Genomic DNA, 18032 nt, shown 5'->3' with positions numbered 1-18032 from the left:
GGCACATGGCTCAGCAGTTAGAGCATTGAGCTCACAATAATGAGGTAGTGAGTTCGATTCCTGGACTGGACTGGACTGTGTGTTGGGTTCTTGAACAAGACACTTTATTTCATGCTACTCCATTTCACTCAGCTGTAGAAATGAGCTGCAATGTCACTAGTGCCAAGCTGTATTGACCTTTGCCTTTCCCTTGGATAACACTGGTGGCGTGGAGAGTGGAAGCAGGTATGCATGGGCAACTGCTGGTCTTGTCCAGACTTGTGCCTCAGAGAGTAACTTTGTAGGTGCAATCTCATGGTCATTCATGCCTGAAGGGGGTCTTTACCCTTTTTTTTTACACATATATAAACATACACATGCACATATATATATTTATATCAATATATATATGTACACACACACATAGGCGCACGTATGCACACACACACACACACATACACACACACGCACACAATGACCTTTCATTTTCTGTCTAACAAATCTGTTTGTTTGGCCTAGAGTTATAATGGAAGAAATTTATCCAAGGTACACTGCTCTAGAAATGAACCTGAAATCACATGTTGAGAAACAAGCCTCTTAACCACTCATCTACACCTGCACCTATAGATATGTCTAATGTTTGTTTGTTGGTCTGGAATACATTTATGTTTTAAGCAGCAGTGGTTAACACTAAATAATCTTTGTTATCTCTCAAATACAAGCTTAACTGTCTACCAAGAGGGACTCTTCAACATGGTTTATGTTAATGTATGGGCACCTGACTGCTGTGATACATCAAACATTTTCTTTGTAACTTACTGCTGAACCTGGGCACTTAAGTTCAGATTGTTAGACATTAGAATAAAAGTAAGGAACATTTAGTTGGACGTTGAGTTCTATCTCTGTTCAAATTAATTATATATTTTAGAATAATGCGTGCCTGCCAATAGGGAATTGATCAATGGATATATTGTGATTGCTTTGAAATGCAATCAGTTATCAATAACTTAATAACTGTCTATAGTAATTTGTAATATGTAATATTTAGACTTAACTGTGTTTATAACCAGCTACATTTTATATGTGCACGTGTGTCTGTGTATGGTGTATGTGAGTTTACACACACACCATACTCATGCACACATGAAAATATGTAAATGTGTGTGTGTGTGTGCTTGTAACATGTAAATACCAACATCATAATTTTGAGTCCATTTTCCTTCAAGTTAGGAGGATTTAGACAGGTTTCACAATATTCCAACATAGTCTCTGTACATTTTATCATGCCATTGACACTAAAGAGGTTATCAGTAGCACTGCTATACAAATCTCCTTTATCCTCTATCATTTCTTTACTTTGTTTTTTCTTATTCAACATTACTATTTATATACATGTTTCTATAATGTACACACAGACACATTGCCTATATATATATATATATATATATATATATATATATATATATATAGTAAGAGGAGGGATATAACATCCAGGCAGCTAGCGAATTTCTCTGAGTAAGAAGTGAAGGCTGGTTCCTTCTGATAGTGCGTTTTTTGGTAATCTTTCTTTAACTCCCAGCCGATGTTCCAGTTTATTTCTTGACTACTTAGTATAAAGTATAGTATTGATAAGGAAAATGAAGAATTTGAACATTCAAACTTTATTTTTATTTCCAATTAGTATATTCATAATAATAGTCCACCACATGTGTCAATCACACCAACTGCATATTGTTGTGTATTCATATGCAGTGATTTATGCATTATTAGTACAATCTCTTCTGGGCATATAAGTATGACATTGTTTAAAGAGGAATTTTCCTCTGCTATTAGTTTGAATTAGGCTTGGTAGTAGTAGTAGTAGTAGTAGTAGTAAACTATGACATTCTTCTATGAGATGTCTTTCTCAACTGTTTGTTTGGGGAAAATTCAGTAGCAGTAGCATTTGTTGAAGTTAGCAAATGATCTTGGCTTGGTGGGGTGTGGTTACTTACAGAATACTTATTTTTGATTGATTCTACATACTTTATAGTCACAGGGTATTTTGATGGATTTCAAAGTTGATTATATTATTTGAATTTGTGAAGGTTATTAATAGTTGTAGTGAATAATTACTAAGTAGTAAGAACCATGTGGTTATTAAAAAGTAGTCAGTTGTATTTTAAATTCTTCTAACTTATCATTATTGCTTTAAAGTGTCTCTAAGTTATATATTAGGTTGTCTGGAAAGTTCTGAGCATTTTTTTAATATGAAAAAAGGGATATAAATAATTGACCTTTCAAAATTTTATTCAATGAAATAATTTCCATTATTATTAATGACATTTGCCCCTCTCTCAGACTATTTAAATATCCCATCAGCATAAAATTTGACTGGTTTTCAAGAAAAAAAAGTTATCTAGATGCATTTTGACTCCATCTAAATCATTAAATGTTTTTCCTTGCAATGAGTTCTATAGAGACAAACACAAGTTGTAGTTGGATGGCACAGTATTCAGAGAATATGTAACTTTGTTTGGGTAGCCAAAGACACGTGATCGGGTATTGTTTTGTTGGAACACTATCCCTTTCCTGTTGGCAATCTCCAGCCTCAGTTCTTTAAATTCTTTTTGTTAGAAATTAGCCAGCTAATGACAGTACACATCAGAATGAATGGTCTGGTTTTGTGGGAGAAGCTCATAATTAATAAAGCCTTTATGATCCCATCAAACACAAAGCATAGCTTTTTTGGCATAGATATTCTTCTTAGGTTGCTGTTTTGGGGGATTCTTACATACTACAGGATATTTTTCACACTATGTTTTCGTACACAATCCATTTTTCATCTCCAGTCACAAGTTATTTAAAAAAAGGCATGCTTTCATTCTGTTTCAAAAGCATATCACAAACAGAATACCGGTCCAAGCAATTCTTTTCTGAGAGTTTGTGAGGAACCCATACATTATAGCAAGAAATGTATCCTAGCTTTACTTGGTGTTCATGAGCTGTACTTTTAGAAACTTCCAACTCCTCTGGTGTTTGAAAGAAAAATGCCAGAGAGTACAACATAAAGTGGAAGATCCCAGAGAAATGTAAACTGTACTCTGATAGCAGCAGGTCGTGCCTGGCTGAGAAGAGAGCGATTTTAAAGGGTACCCAGCGCCCGGATATTTAACTGAATAGCAGGCATGAAGTGTTTAATCCTCGCTCACAAGAAAAGAAGTACATCCTATCACACCTTTGCGTCCCACCATGATTTCAGCAACAGGTCCACCTATACCCTCAAGCCTGGCAAAGAGTTTGACCAGAGCACACACCAATGCACCCTTGTACATACATGCACTCTCCAACAAGGTGGACACCCCACAAAATAGACTGTTCCCCCTCCCTCCAGAATATACCACTTCACACACATTGTACCCCCACATATATATAGATCCCCCCACACACACATTACACACTGCACACTAACATAAACCCCCCATGACCTTAACCAATGCAAAACGAAAACAGACTAATGAACACAATTATATATATACCTACACTCCTAGATAAAATTATACACATGACACCACTACACATATTATATCCCCACAGAAGCACCACACTTAATAATGCACACATTTCCCACAAGCACTTCAAGATAACTCTTACCAGCTTTACAGCGATTCCAACATAACTCATAGCCTAATCCCCTGCCCTTTTTCGTTGTGCCATCTTTTCCACAACAACTGCAAACCAGATGTGTCAATTCCCCTCCAACAATAGAGAGCAGTCATATTCCCTTCCATATTGGCTAGCTCTGATGAGTATAGGGTTATATAATCGGATTGTTGCCTAACACCCCATTGTATTCCTAGTGTAAAACCAATTGGTAAGATCAACTGTGCTGGATATATAATACTGTACATTTTGGATAATGTGTGTGTGTATAAAGTGTATTCACGTGGATGATGGTTCACTTGCAGTTAGTGACTCTGCAAAGAAAGAGGCTTGGAAGTCCCACTATGAAAGGCTACTAAATATAGAGAAGTGATGGGAAAAGGAGAGTCTACCAAATGTTGATCCAACAGAGGGACCACCTGTCCGATAGTCAGTAGCTTGGTAGATAAAGCCATGAAGGATATGAAGACAGAGTAAGCCCCCTCTCCATCAGGAATCCCCATTGAGATGTTTAAAATATGTGCTTGTATGGGTTATGGCTTAGTCACCCATATAGCTAATCAGGTTGTGCACAAGGGAGTCATACTCAACGACTGCTGTAACAGCACCATAGTTAACTGTTACAAAGGTAAAGTTGACGCCTTAGACAGAAATAATTACAGTGGTATCAAATTGTTGAATCAAGTGACAAAAGTTATGGAGAGGGTCATAGCCCAATTAATTAATGACAGAGTTAGTCTAGACGAGATGCAGTTTGATATTGTGTCAGAGAGAAGTACCACTGATGCTATATTCCTGGTAAGGCAGCTGCAGGAGAAGTATCTAACCAAAAACAAACCTCTGTACTTGGCTTTTGTTAACATGGAGAAAGCCTAAGTCAGGGTCCTCCTCTCCCTTATCTAGTGGTCAATGTGGAAACTAGGGATAGATGAATGGTTGGTGAGGGTTCTTTTATAGATTTTAAATTAGTATTTTGTAGAGTATGCTTTTCTTGATGGTGATTGGTCTACTTCATTATTTGAATTGTATATTGGTGGTTCTTCTCTAAATTATATTTATATATATATATATATATATATATATATATATATCTTTAATAATGAATTAAAAACAGCATTAGTGTTGTAAACATTGATTGCAAATACTCATTGTATGTGTTTTGTTTAATCACTGGATTTGCTGCAATATAGCATTTGGGGATGACTCTCTCAGCACACTAGGTGTTAAAACACCTGAAAATCATAGGCAGGCAAAACAACTAGCCTCTGATTGAATTCAGTAGTGATGGATACTGAAATTTTGCCCATTTTTGTGGCTTATCAACATCACATATTTGAACTGCACTGGGTTTGAATCAAATCGCCATTCTATGACTCTATATAAATAATGTAAGAACTATTTGCTGGAATGCCATAACAATGCATCTGCAAGATTAAATTCAATAATAAATTAATACAGCACTGGTATAGTAAACATTAACACTCCCACACAGGATCAGAACATTGATTTCTCTTCATTCTCTCTACCATAGCCATATCCTCCATGTGCATGGGAAATAGCCATTGTAGTGTTGCCTAACATGTCCATTAAAGTTATCAGCCATTATAAGAATATTGATATCAACTTTTATCAAGGTAGACTGCAATAAGAGCTCATAGAAACAGTCCTTTTGTTTGCCATTGACTTATGGTTGTGGTGCATTTGCAAAGCTCACTATTGAATTCATGTTACCAGTGATATAATCTTATAATATACATCTGAGTAGATAAGTTTAAATTTGTTATTTCAACAGTACTTTGGTTGCTAACATTAAAAATTTTTCAGTTTGTTCCGCAAGTATGGTATCTCTCAAAACAATGGTATGGTTGATGCCAATGAGTTCCTCCAAAAGCTCTCCATTGCTGACTCTGCCCATAGCAAAAGACCTGAAACAGATGATATTGTCACAGCTTCACAACTACCTCTTGTTCTGAGTGAAAAATCTCAAAATAAATCTCAAAAGATATTAAAGGTAACTTCACTTGTTTTTTTTTTAAAATTTTTATTCATTTTTCTACATGTATATTTATGTTACTATGTATATATGTATGTATGTAATAATAAGTATGTATATATATATGTATGTGATAACAAGAAAGGATCACCTTTCCATGCATTCTCATTTCAAAAAGGTCTTCTTTTCTCTTCTCTTCAGCTCTTTGGTTAAACTCTTCCTTGCTCATCATTTCATCTGCATTTACACCCATATTTTTCATGGCATATTGCAGCAGATCTTCATCACTATTTAGCAAATAATCAGCAAGCGTTCTCCTTCCACTCCTTATACAACGGTCTATACTAATTAGTCCTCTGCTACCATTCTTTCTTTTCATATACTGTCTGTTTACGTTTGCTTTAAGGTGTAGCGCCCCATGCAGTGTCATCAACTTTCTCATCCTTCTATCCAGTGTTGATATTTCCTCTTTAGTCCATTTGAGGATGGATGCACTATATCTGAGCACTGTGACTGCCCAGATATTCATTGCGGTAATCAAATTTTTGGCATTTAGGTTAGATTTCAACACCATCTTCACCCTTTTTTTATACGCCTCACTGACCTTGACTTTCATTTCTCTGTGTAGAATGTTATCCAGCTCCAAAGTCCCTAACTATCTGTACCCATTACTGTCAGGTTCACCCATAGTCTCTCCTGATGGTAACCACAATCCTCTGCAGGCTGCTTTCTTCCCTCTTTTCATATTAAGTACTGAGCATTTGGTAATCCCAAATTCCATACTTCTGGACTGTTTTGGTTAAGGAATCTATCTGTTTTTCATATTTCCCAAACAACTCCAGGTCATCCATATTATTATTATTATTATTATTAGTAGTAGTAGTAGTAGTAGTAGTAGTATTAATATCATTGAGTGAGTGAGAGAGCTGCACATGCCCTCAAAGTGATGTTGGTGTACAAATATACAAAGCCCAATATATCAATCATAACTACCTGTCTGATAAGGGTACACCAGGTACATGCATCACAACTATATGTGTGCAACATGGTGACCCCATATCAAGATAAACATGTGGGGCTTAGAATTTTCTCCAGGTTAAGTAACGCATGCTGCTCAAAATGTCCCTGAATAAGGGTTGGTTGATTGAAGATAATGAACAAAACACGAGTGTTTCCAAGAGTGAATTATTCAAACTCCAAAGAATTCCTCTCAACATATGGCTATGATGCTCCCCCACTACTCCTGCTCATGATCAGAAGTGCACATATTGTCAGTCACTAAAGGAGATGCTCAACTGGTTAAGATCAAGCAACTGACAAGCAGATTTGTGGTATTGAGCAGAATATTTACTGTAGCCCATTTTTTACACCAATACAAAACATGTACATGTTAACACTTCATATCAGTTAACATGTACATGTTTCATCTTGGTGTAAAAGATGGGCTTCAGTAAATATTCTGCTCAATATCAGACTTGCTTGTCAAGGTAGCAAGCTGTAAAAATCATTACCATGCTAGACAAAATTCGTTCTTCTGGCTTTGCATTCTGAGTGAAATGTTACCAAGGTCGATTTTGCTTTTCATTTTTTTGGAATCAATAAAATAAGTATCACTTGAACTCAAAATTTGTGATCTTGTGCCAAAATTTGAAGCCATTATTATTATTATTATTATTATTATTATTATTATTATTATTATTATTTACTCTTAATTTGCATGTTTGTTACAATCACTTTCTGAGACACACCCAGAATTCTAGGGCGAGTAAAGGATAAAAGATGTTGCAGTATGACTGCAAGCTTGGGGAGGGGAAGTGGCAGGGGCAGTAGTGAAATATCTTCATGTAATACAGCACAGACATTTAAATTGATAGGGTTTTTCCAAGGATGTGCCTTCAGTAGAAGTGATTATTATTATTATTATTATTATTATTATCATTGCCTTTGTCAGGTCCGTCCTCTAATTTGCCATACTTTTTCCAAGCAATTGCTCAACATTCGATGCAACACCAAATAGGTTCATACATTCCATAATCCAAGAATGTGGGATCATATCGTATGTCTTATGATAGTCGATCCATGACATGGCTAAGTTACTTTTCCTCCTCTTGCAGTCTCTAAGTACAGTTTTGTCTATAAGGAGTTGATCCTTGGTACCTCTGCACTTATGCCTGCAACCCTTCTGCTCATGTGGCAGGATTCTATTTTTTCCCAGATGTTCGTACATTGACTGCAAGTATTCCACTCAATAACTTCCACATAAGTGGCAAACAGGATATCGGCCTGTAATTGCCAACCATATTGCCTTTTTCAATGTTTTTCAAGCACAGCACTGTCCTACCCAATGTCAACCACTCTGGTGGTGTTGTTGCTATTATTATTATTATTATTATTATTATGATCATCATCATCATTATCTGTTTATTTTTTCAATCAGATGTTTCAGACTTTTAGTGAAAGTAACAAGGAAGTTTTGAAAATGGACACTTTGAAGAATCTTCTGAAATGCTTCAACATTCTTCTCAACTCAGAGGAATTAAAGAAGGTCTGGCTGCGGTGAGAGACTAATTATTTTCATGCAACTTTTATATAAACCATACTTTTATATATAAACAGGGAACCACTTCTTCCCACATTCTCTTACAAATACCAGCACCACTCAGTTCATCGGTATTTTCTTCAATCATCTCCAGGTGATGTTTCTGAGACAGGCCAGGCATCGAGTCTGCAACCTTTTGTTCCTTTGAGGATCTTAGGGTTAGCAGTTGAAGACAAACGGAAAAAAAATCATTTGAAATGTTATCAACACATCTCATATGAAGAAAATGATGTTTAAAAAGGGAAAACGATATCAATGAAAAACCAATATTTCTTCAACATTTTAGCATCAATCCTTATTCTGGCAAATTAATTATTGTCTGATTTTTTAAATCTTTTTAGTCTAAGTTTGGAGGTAAAAGCATTACCCATGACTTTCATAAATCCTCCTAGACTTATGAGCTTGATGCTGATAATGTTGTGCTTAACCCTTTAACATTTAAACCAGCCATATCTGGCCAAATAATTCTAACTGTTTTATGGTCAAACTGGTTTGATCTGGCCTCTCCCATCAATCCTATAATGTCATTCTAAAAATAAACAATTACATCATCAAAATCTCGAAACAACAAAATAATGCTTGATTAATTGAAAACAATATGAATTAATAGGTATTATTTTTGACAGAATAATTTGAATACTAAAGAGTTAAACTTGCAAGTCGGCACCTACAGGAAAAACATGGGCAGGGAAGTGATTCCAGAAGGTGAATGTTCGAGGGAGAAAAGAACAGAGCATAATGGTTTGTGCAAGGTCGAGGGGATGGATGTACCAAGTGTGATAAAAGGTAGAAAGACTAGCAGATCAGGGGTACTGGAGTGGTAGGGGCATGATGTTAGGCAGCTCTGGGTAACAGAGATCATTGCAGTTGTGAGAGAAAAAACTGAGAGAAAGCAGCACACCAATGGGTTAGAGGCTGGCGTGTGTCTGCTAGTGATAAAAGACAGCAAGGAGACAGCATATCTCTGGTATAGAGTGGAAAAAAAACAGAGAGAGAAGAAAGTACACTTATAGGCCAGAGGCTGTAGTGTATCCAACAATGATTGAGTGCCAATTAAATTTGACTGTGGAGGTGTGTGGCTTAGTGGTTAGGGTGTTGGACTTGTAATCGTAAGATTGTAGTTTCAATTCCTGGACCAAGTGATGTGTTGTATTCTTGAGTAAAACACTTCATTTCATGTTACTCCAGTCCACTCAGCTGGCAAAAATGAGTAGTCCTGTGTCAGACTGGTGTTCCATCCAGGTGGGGAATTTATACGCCATGGAAACCGGCCCTTATGAGTCAGTATGACTTGAGAAGGTAACTTTTTACTTTTAATTTTGACTCCTGTTTTTTTTTGTTTTTTTTAGATAAAAAAACACTGTGATACAGTGGGAACTTCTGGTATTAGCACATCACAATAAAACGTTGTACAGATGTTTATCTTCATTTTGTTTTCTTTTTTTCTTTTGTTTTTGTTCTCAAGATGTGATCCTACCAGCAAAGGCTTTATCACATATGAAGATTTCCTAAAAGGGTGTGAATTAGAAGAAAGTTGCAGTCAAGGGGAAGCGGGAACTGCCCATATGGTGTGGAAACCCATAGGCAGCAAAACCCTTCCGGGATCCTCATCGTAAGTATATTGGAGACTGTTTCAGAAGAAAGCATCATTTGGTGCATGTGTGTGTGTGTTGTGCATGCATGTGTTTATGTATTTGTATATAAGTATGTGTATATCTATATCTACCTATCTATCTTTATATGTGTATATATATATATATATATATATATATATACACGTAAAAGCACCCACTACACTCTCTGAGTGGTTGGCGTTAGGAAGGGCATCCAGCTGTAGAAACTCTGCCAAATTAGATTGGAGCCTGGTATTGCCATCCGGTTTCACCAGTCCTCAGTCAAATCGTCCAACCCATGCTAGCATGGAAAGCGGACGTTAAACGATGATGATGATGATGATGATGAGGATATACACACACACACACACACACACACACATAAATATATATATATATATAAGAAGAAAACAAAAGAAAATGGAGATAAGGAAGTTAATAAATGTTTATTATTAACAAATTGGTCATCTTCGCTTCTTACAGCTGTTTCAATTAATACTCAATTTGTATGACAAATTTGTACATTAAATTTACATTTATGTGACATGAGTATAATTTCATCAGAGGAAAAAAGATGTACCTTTGGATGTTATATGTGGGCTTATCAATTCAATTCATTGCAGCAGACTAAATGTTACGGTTTATGATTTGTATTATTATATGCTCGGGTGAAAGGTTTACAGGTTGATTAGAGGTATGTATGTAGCATCAGACAGATCTAATTTTGAGAACAATTTACCACCATTTAGTTTCGAGATTTCCTCTGGGCTAGGTAATAGGCAATTATACTGTCTTAAACATTCATTTAGTCCTGTTGAGAAATCTGCACATACATGAATTCTATTGTTCTTCTTTTTAACATATACTGTTGGAAATGCTCAATCTGAGTAGTTGATCTTTCCAAATGCTCCCATCCTTTCCAGTCTGTCTAATTCCTTATTCACTTGTTCCAGTGCTGCAAACAGTACATTATGTTTGGGTTTAAAAACTGGAAAAGAATTTTCTTCTACCTTAAATTTGGCTTTAAATTTATTGCACTGACCTAACTTGTCCAAAAAACAATCAGGGAACAACCTTTCCACTTCTTTTTTTTAATTTTCTGACTCTGTATTTGACCCCATTACATTTTTACAAAAATTATTTGTGGGTAAATCTCATAAGTCAAACAGATCTCCAGTCAGTTCCAAAAAGGTTGCTTGTATTTTTTAATACATAAGCTTTTGCTTACTGCGAAACATAACATTACAAATAATTTCACTTCTAAAAATTAATTTAGTTCCTGAGATACCACATGCTACCTTTCAATTTCTGTCTACCAAATGCACTCGGAAGGCTTTGGTCAGCCCAAGGCTATAGGAGATGACATTTGCCCAAGTTGCTATGCAGTGGGACTGAACCTGGAACTGTGTGGTTGGGAAGCAAGCTTCTTACCACACAGCCACGCCTACACCTATTGTGGATGAACAGAGCACAAAGTGGTGAAGGTTCTTTAATCTTGCCAGGCAGGAAGTAGTCTCGTCAGTGTTTGCTCGATAGCACAGTACACTGTGTAAAGTTGTTGGTAAATGAGTAAAGACAGCACAGTGTCGAGAGGACCATTTAAACCTTACTGAGGTCACATTACATCCTCTGGTGTTACTGCCATGATAAAATATGCCCAGTATACTCTGTAAAGTGGTTTGGTGATAGGAAAGGCATCCAACTGTAGAAACCAAGCCAACAAAAATTAAATGTCTGCACAACACGTCTAGGAGTACACTCTGAATAAACTACTTGTAATTCAAAATAAGAACTGAACAGGACCATGATGTAACACATCCAACTCATTCCTGTATGGAAAGCAAATATAAAAGGATGGAAGAGGATTATGGTGGTGGTGGTGCAGCAGTAGTTGTTGTTGCTATTGTTATTATTTTTATTATTTCTTTCTTGCCCACAGGCGGCTAAACATAGAGGGGGACAAACAAGGACAAAGGGATTAAGTCAATTACATCAACTCCCAGTGCATAACTGGTACTTATTTAATTGACCCCGAAAGGATGAAAGGCAAAGTCAACCTCAGCGGAATTTGAACTCAGAACGTAGTGGCAGACGAAATACTGCTAAGCATTTTTCCCAGTGTGCTAACAATTCTGCCAGCTTGTCACCTTATTATTTTTATTATTATTATTATTATTATTATTATTATTATTATTATTCTTGTTGTTGTTGTTGTTGTTGTTGTTGCTGTTGCTGTTGCTGTTGTTGTTGTTGTTGTTGTTGTTATTATTAAGGTGGTGAGCAGGTAGAATTATTAGCATGCCAGGTGAAATGCTTGGTGGTATTTCACCTGTCTTTACATTCTGTGTTCAATTTTCACTAAGGTTGGCTTCGCTTTTCATCCTTTCAGAGTCAGTAAATACATTATATACCAGTGAAACATTGGGGTCGATGTAATTGACTAGTCCCCTCCCCTCAAATTTCAAGCCTTGTGCCTTTAGTAGAAAGGATTATTATTATTATTATCATTATTATTATTATTACTGTTCTACTTTTTTTAGGTCAGGTCGTGATTCTGCCATGAAGCATCGAAACTTCAGGGAAGTTTTAAGTGAATGCCCCCAAGATTTATGGAAAGTAAGTTTGCAGATTGATTAAGGCATTAAAGCTGCCATAGTTGTTAATGTTATTTGTCTTCTTCTTCTTCTTCTCCTCCCCATCCTCCTCCTCCTCCTCCTTCTTCTTCTTCTTCTTCTTCCCCTCCTCCTCCTCCTCTCCCTCCTTCTAGATGGTGATGGCCATCAGCTGGGCAAGTCATACTTGATCTCACCTCTGTAATGCTTCTAAACAAATCGTGTATAAATCATGGAAAACTTGCATTCAGTTTTGAAATTTATGCAAACGTGGAAGGCAAGTTGTTCAGTGTTTCTGTTTGTTGTTCTCCAGTTTAGTGGAATATCTGAGTTTAATATTGTTTCTTGTAATGAAAATTTTTTGTTTTCTGCCTCCATGGCAAAGACATTAGACAGCACAGTGAGGCTTGTTTATGAGAGAGATGGGGAGAGAGCAAGAAGTGTTACCAGAATACTGCGAAATAGGATGTGAGCAGGATGCATTATGTCACTGCTTGAAAATCAGAGAACAACAGTTTTGAAAATAAAGAGAAAATGGAAAATTTTAGCAAAGAAAATATTAAAGCCACTACCAACAACAGCAATAACAACAACACATTTGAAGATGAAGTGTAAATGAAAACAGCAAAGCCAACAACAGCAACAACAAATTTTAAGACAAATAGAAAAGGAAAAAATTTAACAAAGAAAACAACAACTACCACTACCATCACCACCAACAACATCTACAACAACAAGACCAGCAACACATTATTCACAAAAACTACTTATAGGCGTAGGAGTGGCTGTGTGGTAAGTAGCTTGCTTACCAACCACATGGTCCCGGGTTCAGTCCCACTGCGTGACATCTTGGGCAAGTGTCTTCTACTATAGCCTCGGGCCGACCAAAGCCTTGTGAGTGGATTTGGTAGACGGAAACTGAAAGAAGCCCGTCTTATATATGTATATATATATGTATGTGTGTGTGTGTTTGTATGTCTGTGTTTGTCCCCCAACATCGCTTGGCAACCGATGCTGGTGTGTTTACGTCCCCGTAACATAGCGGTTCGGCAAAAAAGACCGATAGAATAAGTACTAGGCTTCCAAAGAATAAGTCCTGGGGTCGATTTGCTCGACTAAAGGTGGTGCTCCAGCATGGCCACAGTCAAAAGACTGAAACAAATAAAAGAGTAAAAGAGTAACAGAGAAGCATAGAACTCTTTTGACTGAGACTTTAAGGAAAGATTTCAGAAAATGCCTGATGAAATCTAATTCCGTTATTCTACCACCTGTTGAAAAAAGAGCAGTTCACAAAAAATTGTCATCTATAGATGTTTTAAGAAGATTGTGGGGAAGCTGATCTCAGCACTAGCTGAAAAATGTCCAAGAGATATCTGAGATTTAAATTGATCTGTAAGGAGAGACAAAAAAATTTGAGTCAGTTCTTACAATATGCCATAGTGAGGTGGAGACAAAAAAGAAGGCTTTACACACATGCTTCTCAGACATATCACTTTAATTCCCTCATTTATGAATGTGCTTCCAAAAACTTAACCTCCTGTATTTCAAATGATACTTGATGAATATGGTGATATACTCACCATGAAAGCGACTCTGAAGGAAAATTGGTCAGTGGTCAGAATAGAAGTAGAAATGCTGGTCACAACAGAAAACTTCCATGAGATCCCTGACATCAATTACATGGAGGGTGTGGAGCTGATAAGAGTGGTGATAGAGGGCAGAAAGGCAAAATGTTATGCCTGTAGGAGTACTGCCTATCAAAAGGCTTTCTGCCTCCAGTTAAAGAAAACTAAACCATCCTTGTTGCTCACACAAAAACCACATCTACACCAACATCATGTAGAGTGGTTGAGGACTCGTACACTAAAACCAAGACAGCAGAAAAGTTTGCTCCCTGCTCCTATGGTGGAACAATTTCTTTTTGAACTTCCTTAAACCAACAACAATGATGACTCAGATAACACAAGTTTCCACTTGACTTCACCATTTCAAACGGATTCCTTGGAGAATGACATGGAGAAAGAAGAATTGACTGAAGCATGGTAAATAATCCCCAAAGGATGAAAGTGAAAGAGAAGGAGAAGACAGAGGCCCAACAAAAACAATAACAAATACAAGCACCACAACCACAGCCCGTTTTACAACCATTCCAACATCAACAGTAACATCAAGAACAACAAGGAAACACAAACAAACAACAAAAACAAAAACTAAAACTGCAAAAACAAGAAAATAATTTAAACTGTAAAGAAAAGTATCCATCCACCTCACTTTTGTAGCTAAAAACAACAGTGGGTTGATGTAATGCTTAAATCATCATAAAACTAAAATTGAGACAGGGAAGGAGAATTTGAGGATTTCATCTTCAAAACCCTGAAGGACAGATTGCTAATAAAAACATCATCAGATGTATACAAAACATCTGCATTGAGGGCCATTTCCATAAAGGGATTGCTGCTTACTTGTACTTTGGTCTTTTGCTAAACTAACACTAAGGTCCTTTTGATTCCAGGCTTTGCTTCCACACCTGAAATTTCATCTATAATTCTGAAACAGATTCAACTGTAAGAACATGGTCATCAGCATAGAGAAGCTGCCATGGGAAACCAGTTTTAAATTCCTCTGTTATGGTCTACATATATTAGCTATTAGCAACAGAAGCAGGCGGCGAGCTGGCAGAAACGTTAGCACTCCAGCCAAAATGCTTAGCGGTATTTCGTCTGCCGTTACGTTCTGAGCTCAAATTCCACCGAGGTCGACTTTGCTTTTCATCCTTTCAGAGTCGATAAATTAAGTACCAGTTACGCACTGGGGTCGATGTAATCGACTTAATCCGTTTGTCTGTCCTTGTTTGTTCCCTCTATGTTTAGCCTCTTGTGGGCAATAAAGAAATAAGAAGCAGTCTTTGTAATGAATATTGATTTGTGTGTCCAACTTAACTTCAATGTGCAAATTAATATTCATTTTATACACGGTGGGCCACAACAGTCATCCTGAGGAATTATCTTATACAGATATTTAGTGCTAAATAGCACAGATTATATCAGCAGATGAAATTTTGTCACTATTGGCAGATGAAACTGTTGTATCACATGATTTTGGCATAATTTTCACCTTGTCAGCAACAGAAACCCAATCACCAAGTGCCACACCCAAATCTTGTCAAACTGATCTAGTTTAACACTGATTAAACAGTCAGTGATGTCACAAGGAGCTGGTAGGCTGTGTATAAATTAGTTATTAGTGATGGAAGCAGTCTTGTAAGGAATATTAATTTGTACATCCAACTTAACTCAGGTGCATTCTCTTAAATGCTGTAGGATGCAGTAGTTGTCTTGTGAAATCATCTCATATATCACAGACTATACACACAGATGTATTTTTATACACACACATAACTACATACATTTTCATGACATTATTGCTTCTGCTCCTGTTTTTGACTTGGATGGAGGATTCAGAAGAATGAATGTCAAAGTCAACCCCAGCAGGATTCAAAGTCAGATGGAAAACCAGAACAAATACTACCACAAGACATTTAGTCTCACGCTCTACCGACTTCAAAGAGTTGTGACATACTATAACTGTTATTAATTATTCAGTCATTTGCTTTTTTTTTTTTCATTCTTTCATTTATTTGTCCATTATTTTGTTTTCCAGGAATTGCGGGATTTAGAAAATAAAGGAAATGCTGCAATCCATTTGCTGGACCTGCTGAAGTTATTCGAGAAATATAATATCTATCTGAGCAATGAGCAAGAAGAACAAATCATGAACACAAACTACTGTGACCAACAAGGCTGTGTGGACATTAGATCATTCATCAATAACGTGATGCATGATAATGTAAGTATATGGTTGCTGTGTCACAGAAGTCAAAGTCTGGTTGTGAAGAGTTTAATAATAGATCATCTTTTATATATTGGTTTCAAATTTTGGTACAAGGCCAGCAATTTTGGGTGAGTGGGTAAGTCAATCAACTCAGTGCCCAACTGAGACTTATTTTATTGACCCCAAAAGATGAAAGCTAAAGTTGACCTTGGTGGAATTTGAACTCAAAATGTAAAAACAAACAAATTGCTGCTAAGCATTTTTCCTGGCCCGCTATGATTCTGCCAGCTCACCACTTTGATCATCTTTTATATATTACCCATCACATGGAACATGTGATGAGAAGCAGAGAAAGTGGGAAAGATCTTCATTTCAATGTTAGAGCTAACTGGTACTTAGTTTCTGGTTGTTTTCTTCAACATTAGAGAACCTGAACCATCTTCACTGCTGCAAGCTAAGAAAATGTTTGTTAATTGTATAGTGTTCCAACTGCTTATAGTGGTTTTTACTACCTTATCATGATACCTATTTACATTTGAGTCTACAAGAGAGCTTCTGTTTGGTTGCTTGTCCGGCTCGAAGTAGTAGCCTTATCTCCACCAGATCTCACCTTACTGTGTTAAAAATGAAAGTAAATTTGATAGGTATAGTTCTGCACACAATTCTGGAATATCTTTAATCATAAGCCTATTTAAGGAGATGTTTGGTTAATCCAGTAAAAGAAGCTATTTTGACTATGATCGCTGCAGATCATTGTTGATGAATCAAGAACTGTCAGTTCTTTTGGTCAGTGGTTGAGAACCTCTCAACTAGAGTCAAATTTGAAAACTGCTCAAAGTTTTTAAAACTCCTTACAAAAAAAAAAAAATAGATTGGTTTAACCATTATGACTAAAATATTAGATGCATGCCATGAAGATTCATTATTTTCCTCAGAACAGGTGAACCACTGCAGTCGTAGCATTATCAAAAAGTAGAACAGCAATAAGTTGTAAAAGGTTGGTGTCAGTAAGTTTGAGAATGTTTGCACTGTGTCAAAAACTCTGTTTTCCTCCTGTGGTGTCTCTCTTGAATAGGGGAATTGAGAGAGATAGAGAATGAAAAGAGTGAGAGAGAAAATGAGAGATACATATGAAGAGAGAAAGAGTGACAGAAAACAAAAAAGGCAAACATGAAGAGAGAGATGATAAAGGACACACATGAAGGGAGTAAGAGAATAGAAAACTAAATAAAGGTTTCCACTACTGGTTTAGCTTATTGTCTGATAACACTCAGTTTGGCTCACTCAAAATAAGGTCATATCCAAGATGAGGTAGGGCTAAATATAGTAGTACAGCCATATACAATGATGCATAGTTACATACATATAGTGAAACGTATGGTTAAAAATGGAGATGTATAAGCATGTACAATAAAGCATGTTGAGAGAAATATGATTAAGTTTGGTAATTTAAAGTGAAATATATTCATATATGTAGGTGCAGGCGTGGCTGTGTGGTAAGAAGCTTGCTTCCCAACCACATGGTTTTGGATTCAGTCCAATTGTGTGGCACAAGCGTCTTCTTGGGCTCACCAAAGCTTTGTGAGTGGATTTGGTAGATGGAAACAGAAAGAAGCCCATCATATGTGACAGACCATACCTTTCTTTTGCTGGGCTCAAATCTCATTTGCGAACCCATGGAAAACGCCCGCCAACTATAGTGCCTATATGTCTGTGCACACCTTTCAATGCAATGTATGCCAGAAGGTCTGCAAATCTAATGG

At 36.7% G+C, this 18032-nt stretch overlaps 2 protein-coding genes across 4 annotated transcripts in view; both read left to right on the top strand.

The window, feature by feature from the left end:
• Nucleotides 1–18032, top strand: part of LOC106874286 (toll-interacting protein) — a 271164-nt gene that overhangs the window by 159387 nt on the left and 93745 nt on the right. The window lies entirely within an intron of this gene.
• Nucleotides 1–18032, top strand: part of LOC106874287 (EF-hand calcium-binding domain-containing protein 6) — a 300872-nt gene that overhangs the window by 250741 nt on the left and 32099 nt on the right. For all 3 annotated transcript variants that reach the window (XM_052975711.1, XM_052975710.1, XM_052975709.1), the window contains exons 19-23: nt 5446–5632; nt 8052–8170; nt 9679–9825; nt 12367–12442; nt 16099–16284. In XM_052975711.1, the coding sequence (XP_052831671.1) occupies nt 5446–5632; nt 8052–8170; nt 9679–9825; nt 12367–12442; nt 16099–16284 (715 nt within the window). The remainder of the gene's footprint in view (nt 1–5445; nt 5633–8051; nt 8171–9678; nt 9826–12366; nt 12443–16098; nt 16285–18032) is intronic.

Source organism: Octopus bimaculoides, chromosome 22, assembly GCF_001194135.2.
Source record: "Octopus bimaculoides isolate UCB-OBI-ISO-001 chromosome 22, ASM119413v2, whole genome shotgun sequence".
NCBI classification, from domain to species: domain Eukaryota; kingdom Metazoa; phylum Mollusca; class Cephalopoda; order Octopoda; family Octopodidae; genus Octopus; species Octopus bimaculoides.
Note: the sequence above shows the minus strand (reverse complement) of the source record. Positions and strands in the feature narration are given on the sequence as shown.